This window comes from Kogia breviceps, chromosome 4 (assembly GCF_026419965.1).
Source record: "Kogia breviceps isolate mKogBre1 chromosome 4, mKogBre1 haplotype 1, whole genome shotgun sequence".
Lineage (NCBI taxonomy): Eukaryota > Metazoa > Chordata > Mammalia > Artiodactyla > Physeteridae > Kogia > Kogia breviceps.
The window spans coordinates 88,621,962-88,638,837 of record NC_081313.1 but is presented as its reverse complement, the minus strand read 5'-3'; the positions used below and the strand labels follow the sequence as shown (position 1 = coordinate 88,638,837).

At 33.8% G+C, this 16,876-nt stretch overlaps 1 protein-coding gene across 7 annotated transcripts in view; it reads right to left on the bottom strand.

The window, feature by feature from the left end:
• FER (FER tyrosine kinase) overlaps positions 1–16,876 on the bottom strand; it is a 468,410-nt gene that overhangs the window by 341,826 nt on the left and 109,708 nt on the right. For all 7 annotated transcript variants that reach the window (XM_059063150.2, XM_067031424.1, XM_067031423.1 and 4 more), the window contains 3 exons: positions 5,134–5,317; positions 2,688–2,825; positions 1,947–2,066 (listed from right to left, as the gene is read on the bottom strand). In XM_059063150.2, coding sequence (XP_058919133.1) covers positions 1,947–2,066; positions 2,688–2,825; positions 5,134–5,317 — 442 coding nt within the window. The remainder of the gene's footprint in view (positions 1–1,946; positions 2,067–2,687; positions 2,826–5,133; positions 5,318–16,876) is intronic.

The window sequence follows — 16,876 nt, the reverse complement described above, 5'->3', positions numbered from 1 at the left end:
AGATACTGTTCAATAAAATATAGCTAAAGTTTTGCCTCAGTAAGAGGTAAGCAATTAAATCTATCACATTATCAAAGATTTATTACCTTTAATTTATTGCATTTTTGTTCATTGCTTCACCACAATTAAGAAATAATTATTTATGAATATAACTAGTTTTGCTCTAATTATACCCTAAAAAGCAATAAAACAAATTCTTCTTTGGTCACAAAATCTCTTATTTTACATAAGCTTATAACAGGTAGCTATTTTTAATATTACCTCATAATACTCCAATATCGATATGCTCATTCTTCCTTGGTGTATTAAATTAAATTGATCAATTGTAGCATAAACTCCTTGAAAGTAGTAAACCTTACAACCTTAAACACACAGTAAATATATTTTGATGAATAAATGAATGAATGATTTGGGGGCAATATGATGACTTAAAAAAACACGAGTAATTTATGTCATGTTCCTTCACCAAGCAGCACAGAAATTAAGGAATGGAATTTGTCACTGCACAAGAATTGAGAAACTCTACCATCTATTTTATGACATGCATTCAACTCTATTGTTAAGAGCATAGTTTCCCAACCTTGGCACTACCGACATTTTGGGCAGATAATTCTTTGTTGTTGGAGGCTGTCCTGTGAACTGTAGGCTGCTTAGCAGCATTCATGGCCTCTACCTTCCCAAATGGTAAATAAAAATGTCTCAGACATTGTCAAATGTTCTCTGGGAACAAAAATTGCCCAGGGTGAGTACCACTGGTTTAGAGATAGCTGACATTGTAAGAGTATGCCTAAAGTCAAAGACGGATTCCTGAGAAGGGTCTTAAAACTTGAGAAATAGCTTCAAGAATCGCATTATGGCTGCTCAAAAAGACCCTCTAATGCAGGGTACTCCCATGCCTCCATTCCTCTAATCAATGGTCAGTCCCCATAATTATTAAGCCTTCATCTTGGACAAGGTAATTCAACAAGCATTTGTTAGTTTCTTCATCCCATCTGGCCAACTTTAAAGACATTAAACCCCTTACCAAGAACTAGTCCCAGGATCCTACCACTTAATTATCTATAACACTACAACGTCACTGAACAACAGAAGGGAGATTGCTTAATTACATAGATAGGAACTTTCGGCTGTGTCTTTTGAGGTAAAATTTCAATAAGTCAGATGATATAACATGTCTAATACCGAAAAGAAAATAAGTATGTAATCATTTCTAGCTGTAGTTCTCACACAAGTATAGGTACATACAACACTTATTAATAAATATAAGTTTCTTTGTGTTGCTACTGAACAAAATCAGCAGATAGGTTAAATATCTTTAAATATACTTTAAAAGTAGAATGCCTTAATTACATTTTCTAAATTTTAAAATGTACTGTTAATAGCCTTAAATGTTTGAAAAGGACAAAAAACACATTAAGATTTCTCAAAACTCTTTTAAAATTTTATGCCATAATAACAAAAAGTGAAAAAGGAATTGATATAATAGCCTATAACAGAAGATACTTCTGCTTAAAGAGAAAAGAACTCAAAAGTCAAATTTTTATACTAAATGCTTCTGACATCTATAAGTCTCTTCTTATCTCTAACACTCATTGTCCTCATTTCCAAAATGGTTCTGCTATTTAAAGAATGAAATGGGATAAAAAAAATTTCTATAAATTTTGGAAAAAATAAAGCATTATTCCAATATACGATTATCAGCAATAACTGGGCAAATGAATGTAACATCACACAGAATTTTGATTTTCAGAATTACTGAAATTAGTGATGATAATGGGTAAAGTTAACATATTTCTTAAAACATTTCACTCTGACCAAAGATCAGTTCATGTTTAATTTACTTTTCATTACTTCCAAGGAAATAAAAATTAGAATTTTAAATCTGATAAAGTTTAACTATAAGTAGTAACACTAATATTTAAGCCTCAGATTTTCTAAATACTTACATTACTTGCAAACTTTCTGCTGTTAAATTATTCCACATAATCTCATTTGCCTGTAGATTTTCATTGTCTTCTAGTAAGGAAGTATCAAACTCAATTTCTTGCTCCTTAGCAGCCGTCGTTCTAGTAAAGTATGCCAAATAATTTTTATCAATATGAATGTACTATCATAATATGTCTTAGTACATACCAAAGGCAGAATATTTGTTCTTATTTAAAATTATGTTAACAAAGTAGAGTAAAAACAAATACAATAAATCAAACTAAACCTTAGGCCTCAAAGATCTAGTCAAGTAATTTCAGCTTAGCTTCCTCATTTGTAGAATACAGATATTAACCTGCTTTATTCCTCCCTCAGTGGTAATGAGTATAAAATAAGATGATGCATGCATGAAAAAATAATTGATGTATTATTACTATAAAGTTTAACACAAACAGAAAACCATAAATGTATTATTATTATATAATTGTTAAAAAGAAAATACAATTTCATGGATTAAATAGGGGTTTAAGCAGTGATGTAGTAACAACTGAAAAACTTTTCAAGATCATTATATAAATTAAATAGTTATCATTGAGAAAGGATTTTGAAAATAATTAAAAACAAATTAATATGAAATAGCCTATTTCCTAACAAGCTCTTCAATATTTCTTATTTTAATTCAGTTAAATATTATATGGTAAAAATTTTTTAAAGTAATACTGTCATAAATACTGAAAGGAGAATGAAAATATCATACATACCTGTGAACATCTATGAAATTATTGTATTCTGTGCCAGGGTCTATCTGTTCAACTGACATTTGAATCTCTTTATGGACATTCACTATTTCCTCTGTAACAAGACTGGTTATCTGGCTGTATTCATCAAATATACCTTTCCTGAAAAGAAAAGAAAATTTTACATTTTAAAGTTTTATCAGGGAAAGATAAGCCCAAAAAGGATTTAAAACAATATGAAATATAATGCCAATTTTTACAGATGGTGATTTAACACACCACCTTATTTCATATACCTGGATAGTGAAATGGAGAGACTGTACACGTGTACAGATTAACAACTTACATTTGATATAATATAATAATTGTAAATGATTTGGAGTAAGGCATTACATCTTCCAAAATCTATCTAACATATCCAAAGTGTAAGTCAGTGCTAATCACTTTCCATTTCTAAACATCACCACTGAAATGCTGATTCCATAACATGGAAGTGTGGATCAACTCCTGTCTATTTAATGTTTCGTTCAGTGCCTGCTGCTTCCTCACATGCCCTAGCTCCTGGTTCTTCTCTTGCTCCTAGGCCTCTGCTCTTTTTCATATTATACTTACAGAGTTTAATTGGTTTATACCTTCAATGACATCTCAATCTCTTCTCCTGACCTCCAGTTAGTAGCAAAAATAATCATAAAAGTTATTAGGCTTATCTAATAAATGCAAAAGGAAAAACTATTCTGTTACAAAGACTCAATCTCCAACTTAAGAATGATATGCTGTAAAAACATACCATTGATCATTATTAGCCTTAAAAAGTGTGGACAAACAAGCTTATACCCAAATATACCCAAATAATATACCCAAATATACCCAAATAATATACCCAAATAAATATAAGGCCTTGTTTGTTTTTCTTTTCCAAAATCATCACTCATAAAAAGTTATCCTACAAAACCTCTCTTATTATGAAGCATTCTCTCAATTACTTCATTCTGAATAGCAAAATACTGTTTGGGTTAAAAAAAAAATTAAATTCAAATTGCTTCAGGCAATGCTAGCTTGGAATGATTACAGAAATCACCTGATAGACACAGTTTAAAGAAAAGAGGGAGGCAGAGAAATTTAATACAGATTTAGTAAATATTCCTGGGGTTATGACCTCACGATTGAAAGTACTGAATGATATTACTGTAAATAAGACTATCTAGATAATTCTTAAGAAGCAAAACAGTAAGTGGTTATGATGTGGAGATCATTAACACATCTTTAAGACAAATAGGGAAAAAAAGGAAGAAGTCTCCTAATGTTATATGAATGAGTACTTGTGACATAGGATTCAATTTCAGTGATACTATCATGCTTGGATTTTTTAAAATGCTAGAACTAAAAAAATTTATTATAAAGTAAAGATAATACACTGTGTGAAACTATTATATGTCTCAAAAAAGGATGCTCTTGTGATGATGAAGACACTATTATTGAAGATTCATATGGAGAGTTTGCGAAAATATTGATTCATAAAATGGAAGTAGGAAAGGAAACGTATATAGATCAACAATATGTAATTAAAGTAGACATTACTAAACTTATGAATTAAATATTTTAAGTAGACATTTCACTATTCATCAATACCCTTAAAAGTTGACATATTCAATGACATATTCAAGTTGACTAAAAACACTCTATCTCTTTTTGGGAAATGGGGGATCATCTAAACCAGCAAATAAAGGAGATGAAGTCTACCATAGGGTGGCATATTGAATTGATCTGTATGGTAAACGTGTATGCATTTGAATTACTGACCAACGTTGTTTGTTCCTTGAAGGCAAAAATTGTGACCTACTCATCGCTACATCGGCAAGCACCAGGGTGCTTTGCATACAGCAGAACTTCAATAAACATTTGTTCGTTTTAATCTCATACAACAAAAAGCTGGCAAATAAACCAAAAAATTATTTCCTTTGGGCTTATCCATTGCTCAAGATTTAAACCCAACCCTCTGGAAGTAGATATCCACTTCTTAACACTTGTCAAGGGAATTCCCTGGCAGTCCAGTAGTTAGGAATCTGTGCTTTCACTGCCGAGGGCCCAGGTTCAATCCCTGGTTGGGTAACTAAGATCCCACAAGCTGTGTGGCATGGCAAAAAACAAACAAACAAAAACTAACACTTATCAAACTAAAGATTATTTTTTTCAGCTAAATGTCTAGCTAACTGGAGCAAAACAAAAACATACAAAAATAAGAGACATTCTTGGGGCTAGCTAGAAGGTTGCAGAGATGAGTGAGTGTAAACTGAAAGGATAACAGAAGTGAAAACCAAGGTAGAAGAGGTGCGAAATACCCATTGAGCTAGTTCAATGACGCAGCTTACAAAAGAAAGACAATTTTTATACGAAAGGTGAACTAGCAGAAAAAAAAATGTTAAAATCATTTTATGAAGGGATTTTATATCAAATAGGAAATGTATCTTACAGTGCTTTTATCATTTCTTCTTGCATCTTTTGTAAGGAATCCAGAAGCAGAGGAAGTGTAGTGTCATAATACTGATTCTGATGAAGCTGTGCCCCTTTCAATGCCAATACATACTGATTATGCAACATATGAAGTTTCATTGTGGCTTTGTCATAACGTTCCTTAGCCTTTTCAGTTTCTTTCCCTGAAAAAAACATTCAATAATGTTAGCAAAGAGATCATTTTAAAAGTTCTATCTTCACTATGTGCAAACTGAGCTACCACTATTTTGTTATCTCATACATTTTATGAATAATCAAAAGGTTACTGAACACATACTATGTTTACTTGCCAGTACTTTGTACAAAGGATGCTCTAAAGGAAGCATGCAGTGCAGTAAATGTTTGGTGAATAAAGGTTAATGTACAATAAATTTTTTGAAAAATTATAGATATATGATCCTTCTCATCTTCAAGGAGCTCACACCAAACTGGAACAACAGTGCATGTGAAATTGTATAACCAAGAAAACAAGAAAGTCTGTAAATAATGTTAAATTTTGAGGTCTAGGTTTGAGATATGAATAAAGACCAGGGAAGTCAGAGGAGACTGTGGAGAAAACAGACCTTAAAAGATGAGGCAAGTCTGGAAAGGTATAAGAAAGACAGGATAGACAACAGTTCGTCCCTCTCACTCTCTTTCTCCATTTCTTCCTTTCTTTCATTCAGTAAATATTATTAACTGTACACCCCCAGGAATTGTGCTAGACATTGAGAATTGAGTATTTGGCAAAACAGAGTCTTTGACATACAGCCCATGGTCTAGTGATTTGGAATACTGAGTGAAAACATGAAGAGAATAAGCAATGTTCCATAGGCAAGCAAAGCAGTAAGCTCAAAGACAGCAAGTTTTGAGGAAATGAAGGAAATATGTCTGTACAGTATGACAGCTCTAGGTTGTGAATGACTTAAGAAATCAAGCAGAGAAATTTAAACTTGATGCAGAAGAAGTCTAGGAGATGATAATTTTATGAACTAAAACTTTTTGTGGACTTCCCTGGTGGTGCAGTGGTTAAGAATCTGCCTGCCAATGCAGGTGACACGGGTTCGAGCCCTGGTCCAGGAAGATCCCACGTGCCGCGGAGCAACTAAGCCCGTGCACGGCCACTCCTGAAGCCCCCCGCTCGCCGCAACAGAGAAGCCACCGCAATGAGAAGCTCATGCACCGCAACAAAGAGTAGCCCCCGCTCTCTGCAACTAGAGAAAGCCCACGCACAGCAACGAAGACCCAACCCAGCAAAAATAAATAAAATAAAATAAATTAATTTTTAAAAAAACAAAACTTTTTGTGGTTCCTTTACTAAAATCATTCAGAAAATATTTACAGACTGGCAATATAAATGAATGACTATACAAATAAATGAAATTTTTAAGCAGATCTTCAATGTTTGTAAACTGAACAAATATTCCTTCTCAATTATTTAGATTTAGGGAATAAACTTTTCAAAGTATATATTAATTTTTGCCCTCTATCCAAGGAGACTCCTCCAAATGAATCTTTCCCCAAAATAGATCTTATGTTGAGAATTTTAGACACCAGAGGCTCTCCTCTGCTTCCACTCTGTTCAGGCTCAGCATCCATCTGGGTATTCCCTACAGACAGGAGTCAGAAAAGTATTCCCTATTGGAGAATGTCCTCAGCCAAGGGCCGAAAGCAGAGAAAAGGTCAGGGGTTTTTCAGACAGAGGAAACCTCAGACCATGCTCAGGTATAGCAATAGAATTAGAACAATTTTCTTGCCTTTCTCATCACTTTTCTAATTCTGAGGCAAGGAACTACATCCAGCTGGTGAAAAAGGAAACAGAACTTTCCAGCAGACTGGTATGTCTCTATTACTAAAAAATTCTAGTGTTTCTGGATACTAGAACCACCACTGACTTCTTCCGGGGAGCTGCATACAATATTTTACAGAGCATAATTCTCTAGCCAAAGACCATTAGCTGGTTCCTATTCAGAGGGATACTCCTAATTGTCCAATTTATTCACAAAATGTTGCCCTGGATAACCTATTTCACTTTATAACATAAAGAACTTGTTGATGAGAAAATAACTTAATCACTAGAGTATATTTCCTAACCCTTTCACAGCTGACTGGAAAGAGATTCTAATACAGAGTGAAAGAGATTCACTACAGTGGGAAGATGGGAGCAAATATATTAATTCAGTTCAGATCTGAAGGGGTCAGAAAAAGATGACATTAGCTATCAAACGAGTGGGTTTTGTCACTTTTTTGACTGCAACCCACAGGAAAATATATTTTACACCGTGAACCAGTAAATAATCATACAAATTTTTAAATATGTAACTGAAATAAGAAATTCGTTAAAAAATTCTTCCTGGGCTTCCCTGGTGACGCAGTGATTGAGAATCCGCCTGCCGATGCAGGGGACTCGGGTTCGTGCCCCGGTCCGGGAAGATCCCACATGCCGCTGAGTGGCTGGGCCCGTGAGCCATGGCCGCTGAGCCTGCGCTTCCGGAGCCTGTGCTCCCGGAGCCTGTGCTCCGCAACGGGAGAGGCCACAACAGTGAGAGGCCCGCGTACCACAAAAAAAAAAAAAAAAAAAAAATTCTTCCCCTTATTATGAAGGATGCTCTGTGATTTTTTTAAAATTCTATCACTTGAATTATGAATTTTTTAAAATGTTCATTCAGAAACCAATAAATTTTTTGCCTCAAATAATATAAATCCCTAGAGTAGTTGTAACTTACTCTGTATGGCATTAACTTAGGATATAATAAACCACTTCAATAATGCTAATCACAAATGATTTTTTAACATTCTCAGGAACACATCTGCCTACATGTTCAGTTACTTTAATAATTTTTTCATAGAATACTATATTTATTTACCCATAAACATTGCTACTTAGCATCCTTCTTGCAGAAACACATTTCTAAAAGAGCCAGTACAATTGATGCATCTATGGCCAGCCCTGCAGCCTTCCTCTAAAATGATAACCCCCTTTTCTGCTTACCCACATGAGTCAGAGGGAGACTCCCATGTGAAGATACCACCCAAGATCCAAATTGTATTCCCAAAGAAATAGGTACCAATCTTTCGGCTGGGAGCTATGTCACATTAATGCCTGAACACCTGCTGGAGTGAAAGTCCATGAACATTTGCTGCAGAATTGCCAGAACAGCCCTTTCTAAGGCTCTTTTTCTTGAGTTGGTTTTATTTTATTTTGTTTTGCTTTGTTTTGTTTTTGATTCATCACTTTTAAACTAGTTTAAGTTGCTGTTGCTTGGAACTCAACAAATTCTGACAACAGACATTTCAAAAGTTCACTACAATTATGCAGATAAATTAATTCTAAGTAATAAAGAAGTCTTCTGGAGTCCACGTGTTCACAATAAGAAAATAAGGCAACAATATTTGAGTACTGTATTCTAATTTGTTGATTTTTATTATAAGTTACAAAATTATAACTAGTAAATTCAATGAAGTCCATATTTTATGTTACTTCTTTAAAAACATTGCTTTTTATATGAACTCTATTATTCCCAATTAATTACTTAGATTTTTTAGTGTAACTTCAAGAGTCAAGCTCTCCACACAAACATTTTCATGGAGACATTTAAACCACCCATCTGTCCTCCTATTTGCACAGATTTTTAAGCTGCACACTGCCCATCTATCTTTCTAGCTGGTGTAGAAATGATGCATGAAATACACAACACTCAGCTCACTAAGATTTTATAATCCAAAATTACATTAGAAAAGTTAAGAATTTCCCAAATAATTTTTTTCTCTTTATCAGATACAGTGTATGACCAACAATCTGAAGAAGGCTATCATAGCCAAAATCTAATTATCAATCATTTACCAGTGGTCATTAGCAAATTTAGAAAACAAATGCTTCTGAAAACATCTGAGGCAGAATCCATTACATTAAAATAATAATACATAATGCTAAAAGATTCTTTAAAAACAGCTTTAGGTCTAAAAATGAAATTGGGGTATGTCGTAGTAGGGCTCTTTTGTTGGTTTGTTGTCCTCTACACTCACAGACACTCGTGCACTTGGTTATAAGATGTACTTGAGCATGCACCCCATACTTCCTCCCTTGTAGACATGAACAAAAAGTTTCAAAAACATGCTCACTTGTCATGATTTGAAACGGGATTCTATTGTACTTTTTCTTGATTTGTTTTAAAATAAACATTTAGGGTTCCAAAGAGACTATGTAAGTAAATTTAAGAAATAGTAATACTGTGTGAAAACCAAAGTTACAACTAAAATTTTTTAAATTCCATTCACGTAACATATATTGCAGAATACTACCCACCACCATTCCTGCCACACAGCTTTTTGGTTCAGAATATCTGAGATCAATATTATACTTCTTAAGTTTTAAATAACTACACTTGAGCTTAAAATTAATGTGAAGTACACAGAGTGAATAAATTCTAATGACAGACACAGAATCATACCTCTGTTACTATATGCTTTTTTTTTTTTTTTCAAATGATGAGAAGCACTGAAGCAGGGAATGGAGTTATTCTATGTGTCAATTAACAGGGAGAAAAACATTCAATTTTTCCTCCTCCACATAATGAAATTCACACAGAGATTGAATTACAATTCTTTTCCACCACTTGTTGACAAACCCGTTTAATGTTTGTAGTACCAGAGTGTGTATACAACATGTCATGCCACAAACAATATTATGAAGCCAGCAAAACTCAATTATGTATGTTTGACATTTATAAGAGACAAGCTAGACTAGCCATTAAGCTAGTCTAGAAAGTCAAGTATTTTTTATTATAAACTTCTGAAGCATTTACCATTTGTTAAATATTATGGTGAAAAGCCTCTGGATAATAAATGAGAAGTGATTATTTTCCAAAAGTAAACTGCAAGTAGTCTCTGCTTTGATTTGGATAAATATTCTCCCACCCTACATTTTTCCTTTCTTTCAAAATGTTCCTCCTCAACTATATAACATTTATTTATTACTCTGAGTAAAAAGAAAATGAATGCGAATTCATCTTAACTTACAAGTTATTTGGCCTAAATGTCCACATATGTTTTTTCACTTGGAAGCTAAAGTTCAAGTATGGTATGTGGGAACAATGAATGAGCTACCTATTTTACTCAGTGATGTTCTGAGTCAATTTTCATCTCAGCTTCTCCTTTGTTTAGCTGTGCAACCCAAGCAGATCATTTAATCTAAATTTTAGATTCTAATTTTTAATGCTGGGAGTTAAATCGTGTGCCCTTCTCAATCCATTGGGTTGTGATGGAAATCAAATGGCAGAAAATTGTCACAATGCACAGTTAACAACAAAGGCTAAAGAAGACACAGAATTTGGAGAGCTGAAAAAACCTTTTTGATTATATGCTCCTATGAAGCATTAAAAAACACAAATGTGCATCCACAGTGTGCTAGCTTTAATAAATTTCCTAGTATAAGAAAATCTGATGTATCAATCAAGAAATATTTATTGAAATGCATTATGAGTTTTAAACTGTTCAAGGAACTAAACCAGTGATATTTTAAAATTCAATATAAAATACCTTTAAAAAGCAAGCTCTCTAGTTTGGAAATATAAAGCAAGGAAATATCATTTCCTTGCATACAGTGACTGCTAGATTCAATTGACCCCCAGTCTTTTAATAACCTATAAATTGAATGATATACCATGGTCAAAGCTATATTCTCTTTTTTTTTTTCTTAATTATTATTTATTTATTTGGCCATGCAGCTTGAGGGATCTTAGTTCCCTGACCAGGGATAAAACCTGTGCCCCTTGCAGTGGAAGCCCAGAGTCTTAACCACTAGATCGCCAGGGAAGTCCCAAAGCTATATTCTCTAACTGCAAAGCTGTGCATGGGGGGATTCTGAGTAGCTGGGCAGCAGCATAATTCTGAATCTCCCACATATCACCTAAAAATATAATAAAGAACAAAAAGAAACATAAAACCTGCACCCTCAGTATAATAGGCAGAGGATGTCCAAATTTTAAATTTTCAGCGAGTAGAAAAATAAACATCAAATCTTTGCAAATGATCTCTCACCCTCCCACTGCAAGCATTCATGGACACCAAAGATTGTTCTAAAAAAAAAAGAAAAGAAAAATGCACTAAAGAGAGAAGAGCTAGCAGTATGCCTAAGACTCATCTAAAACCACCATAAGAATAAGAAGATCCACCCTACATGTGAAAGTACTGAAAACGTGTAACAGTAGATCACCAAACTGACTACAAGGAAGGGACTTAAAAGTGCATATGGAAGATAACAGAGGCAGTCTTAGAAAGGTAATACTTCAGGCAGAAATGGTTAAAATGAAGGGACTTTAGTAAAGGGAAAAAGAAAAAATACTGCAGAAAAAGAAAATAAAGAAAAATAAAAGGACACAAATCTTTGTCAAGAACATGAAAAGAATGAGATTCTACCCTACTTGGCAAGTTAAAAAGTTAGGCTGCCTCAGTTTCATGGATGTGGGCAAAAGAGGCAAGATTCTTGGGACAGAGACAAAGGACAGTTTATTTCTCACAGCAGTATGAGTAACTAGAGTATCGTCATTTGTGAACAAGAGACCATAAAGTCAAACAATGACCAACAAATTCACAGAAAATGTACGTACCTTGTATAACTGATAAAGGGCTATTCACTGTAATACACCTTTTAAATTCTTAAAATTTTAAGAAAAAAAAAAAGACCAAACTTCAATTTTTTAAAATGGGCAAAAGAACTCGCTAAAAAATAAATACTTTAAAATGGCCTTTAAACAAATAAAGAGGTGGTCAACTCATAATAAAAGAAATGCAAATCAAAATTACCTACCAAATTGGCAAACACTGTTTTGTCAAGGATGTGGAGAAACTGATACTCATACATATCTAGTGGGAATGTAAATTGGTACAATTTTTATAGAAGGAAATTTGGCAATATCTAACAAAACTACACACACATTTATATTTTGACTCTGCATTCACATTTCTAGAAATTTATGTTTAAGATATTCCTTCAACAATAAAAAAAAACTTACACACAAGATTATTCATGGTAGTAGTGTAAATAACTGAAAAAAACTACAATTAAACTATATGTCCATACACAGGAAAGTGCTTGAATAACTTATAATGAACTATTATGCAGCAATTAAAAAGAATAACAAAGAAATCTACAAACTGAAATATTGAGATCTTTCAGGATACAATGTCAGGTAGAAAATTTAAAAGCATATCATAATATTGTAGTTTTTGTATAAGAAATAAAGAGATACAGTTAAAGAAGATATAGTTCTCTAAATATCTACTTTTGTACAATTCTGACTTTTGAAACCATTAATGTCTAACCATTAACAAAATAAATAAACAAAATCAACAAGGGTAAGAGCAGAAAAACAACCTAAAATGGGACACAAGAGAAACAAATGAACCAAACTGTATTTCCCAGTGAGTAATGTAACCACACTGAAAGGAGTGGGGAAGGAAAGCATTAATCCAAGTAACTTTGGAAACAGTATTTGACTACAGAGGAAGACTAAAGACAAAAAGAGGTCTAAACAAATACTGAACTGTAGTCAGTAGGTTTCTTTTTCAGAGGCATAAATTAGCAATTCTGAAATTATCTTCTGTTATTTTAGAATTAAACAAGTAAGTAGATTGTGAATAACAGTAGCCAGGTGTCTCACTGTCAGAGAAGGAAATTACAAATACGTAAATAGGAAAAGACAGAATAACTATTTGGTGTTCAACTGGAATTGGAAATATCAATGTGAATACTTCAATTTTAATATAGATAGAGCAACAGGTATAGAAATAGACACAGATGTATTTGTGTGTGTGTGTGTGTGTGTGAGTATGTGTGTGTACATTTGCTTATTTCTTATCTATATCCACTGAAAGGACCTAAAACAAAGACTTCTCAGTAGCAATGAGCACACCCAGTGCCCAAATATTGGTTTCTAAATACTATTTTCTACTAAATGGAACTATGGCTCCTTAGGGAAATGAAGCAAGACCTAGAGCAGAAAAAGTATAAGATGAGCCAGAAAGTAAGTGCTCAATAAATAACAGGAACATGTCAAAAGGACAGAAGAACCAGTTTTGTTTCTCTCTCATGTACAAAGAAAAGGATAAAGTAAATGTGCTAAAATATTAATATTTGGAGAATATGGGTGAAATATATACGGTAATTCTTTGTATTATTCTTTCAAAATTTCCATTGGTCTGAAACAATGTCAAAATAAAAAGTTAAAAATGGAAAGCTGTAAAAATTGATTAAAGCTGAATATTCACTAAATCTAAAAAATTCAGTTATTTAGCCTAGAGATTAGTCTCAGTGATAGAAAAAAACTTAGTTTTAATATGTATGTTTCAAAGCAGGTATGCTTACACTATAGGCAATATTAATAGATAAAGACAGCCAGAATTTTTTTTAGAAAAAACTATCATTCTACTTTATAAGACTAGTCAAGTGTGTGGGAGAACAACATTTATAGCAAATTAAGGGCATTCATCCTTTAAATCTTTATCCAGATTCCATGACGTCCTAAGTTCTGTGAGAGAAACATATTCATAGTCTCTTCCTTAAAAATGCTTGACAAGAAAATTAAGATGGAGGTTCACAAAACAGTCATCATAATGTTAGGATATAATTGTAGAAGAGGGAGTGTAGAGATCACCATATATTTAGTATGGATAACCAACTAGTCACGATCTAAAACTCCTAATAATGTGCTATAATATACAAGGTTATCTAATAAGTTGATGAATATCCTTAATGAAGTGATTTAAAAGCCACAGGTTATGAGTAGAATATATCTAGAAGAAACATCATATTGGTTTCCTTGGAGAAAAAAAAAAACTGGGTAATATGTGGGAGAAAAAGTTTTCACTGTCTACTTAATGATTTGTACCTTGTGATTTTGAATTTGGAGCCATATAAGTATGAAGAGGGAGCCCATGAACCCCACTAAGGGTGGAAAAATTGAATCTCAAGGGAAATTCCACAAGCTCTCATCAGTCTATCTAACCTCTGATCTGAATAAGGCTGTAGCCCCTCTTGCACTATTTCAATGAATAAACTGCCCTTGCTCTTAGCTAAGACCAATCCATTCCCTTGGGTACTAGATCCATTCTCTAGTCCTATACAACAAGGACATTGCTCCAGCAATTCTTCCTTCATTCTGCTGCCTCATCAACTTTTCCTTCTTCATGGGAACATTTTTGTCAGCAAACAAGCTATAATAGCTCCTAATCTTTAAAAAAATTCCCCCTTGACTCTACTTCTTTTACTTAACTCCCTATCTCTCTCTTTCCCTTTATTGCAAAACTTCTAAGAAGATTTGTGTATACTAGTTATCTCCAGTTTTTTTCTTCTCATTCTTTCTTAAACCCATCCCATTTAGGTGCTTCCTTCTATTGTTCCACTGAAACTGTTCTTGTCAAAGCCACCAAGAACATACGTTTTGCTAAATCCAAACTTTAGTCCTCATCTTTTGTCTCAGCAGCACGCAACTGCAAATCACGTGATCACTTGTTCTTCCTTGAAATCCCTTCACCCCATCTGGCTTCCAGAATAATATATTCTTTTGGTTTTCCTTTTATCTCAGTCTTCTTTACAATTTCCTCCACATTTCTGTGACTTCTTAATGTTAGGCTCAGACTTAGAACTCTTTTCTATCTTAACTAACACTCTTTGTAATATCATCAAATCTCATGGCTTTAAAAATCAACTAACAATCAGATTGATAGTTCAACCCCAGAAGTCTCCCTGGAACTCCAAAATTAGAGATCCAAGTGCAAATCTGACATCTCCACTTAGATGTCTAATAAGAATCTCAAAACCAAACGCCTGAACGTCACCTCCAAATCTGCTCCTCCTCTATTTTTCTCCATCTCAGTAACAACAATGCCATCCTTCCCATTGCTCAGGCCAAAAATATTGGAATCATTCTTGACTTCTTTCTCTCACACTCTACATCTAATTCACCAGCAAATCCTTAAGCTCTACTTTCAGTATATAATAAATCCTCAGTATCCATGGATTCCATATTTCCATGAATTCAGACCTACTGCCTAAAATTTCTTTTTAATCCCAAAATTGATACACACATTGCTTTTCAGGTCAGTCATGGACACACACACATGCAGAGCAGCAAAGGAGTCACCTGAGACACACATTCTCAACTGAGGTTGAAAAGCTATGCTCGGCCTTTTTGTTTCAGCTCTTCTACTGTAAACTCTTTTTTGTAGTCTATTTAGTTCCACACTTTTTGCATTTTTGTGCTTTTCAATGGTAACTTTGCTTTTAAAATGGCCCCCAAGCAGAGTGCTGAAGTGCTGCCTAGTATTCTTATGCTCAAGGAGGCTGTGATGTCCCTGATAGAGCAAATATGTGTTAGATGGCTTTGTTTAGTCATGAGTTATAGTACTACTAGCTGTGAGTTCAGTGTTAATGAGTCAACAATATATATTAAAGAAGGTGTCTTTAAACAGAAACACACAATAAACAAAGTGATGTATTGATCAACTGTCGAAAATGTTGTGACCCTGCTTAAAGGGATCTAATCCCTTATGTTATGCTCACCAGGGGCAACGATTCAGTAATCAGCTAATGCTAATTTAGTATTCACAGTGACTTTTTAGAATATAACTACCATAAATAACAAGAATCAATTGTACATGTATCCAGAATTTGTCCACTTCTCATCACCTCTGCTGCTACCACCCAGGTCCAAGCCAGCATGAATCCTTGCCTGTATTACTCCAATAGCCTAGAAGTAATCTTACTTACATCCTTCCCCAACCACTCATATGATTCTCAACAAAGCTACCAGAATTATCCTGTTAAAATGTAAGTTCATGTCATTCCTTTGCTCATACCCTCCAATGGTTTTCCATCTTACTCAGAATAGAAGCCCAAGGGTTTTAAAAGAACCAGCAAGATCTGGGGTAAGCTGTGCCTACCTTACCACCCACCATCATTCTTCCTCTCTGACTTCATCTCATACCTCCACACCTTTTCTTTATCAATCACTCAGTTCCAGCCACACATACCACTCCTCAAATATGCCACACATGATCCCATCTCAATGACTTTGCTTTGGCTTTTCCCTCTACCTGGAGTACTCTTTGCCCCAGGTAATCACATGCTTCACTCCCTCACTTCTTTTACTCTTCATTTAAATGTCTTTCTCCATGACAACTAACCCGATCATCCTCTCAACATCCTATCAACCTACAATGTTTTCTCCACTGTACCTTTTACCACCTAACATACTATATGTTTCATTTATTTATTTTACTAATTAGCTATCTTCTGCTCTAAAATGTAAGCTCAAGGAGGCAGGGATTTCCATGTGGTCTGTTATCTACAAGATCAGTTATGCAAATAACAGTGCCTGGCACATAACAAGAAAATGCACAAATTAATATAGTTCTTACTTTAAAAAAATAAATTTAAACTTAAATAATTTTTTAAAAATTAAAAGTTATAGAAAGATTACAATTTTACCTTCTGCATCTGTTTATATCATGTTTCTAGTAATCAAGTCCAAAACTAATATTGTTAAGGAGCTCACCTATAAAATATAGAGGAAAATCAGCAAAAGGACATAACTTCTCTAAATCTTGTTGTATATGAAACTTAGCTTTGTTTACTTAATAAAACTAAGCAAAATAGGGACAAATCATATTATTGAACTTTCATATTATTTTTAGGGCATTATCTGCAGAATATAAATTAATCA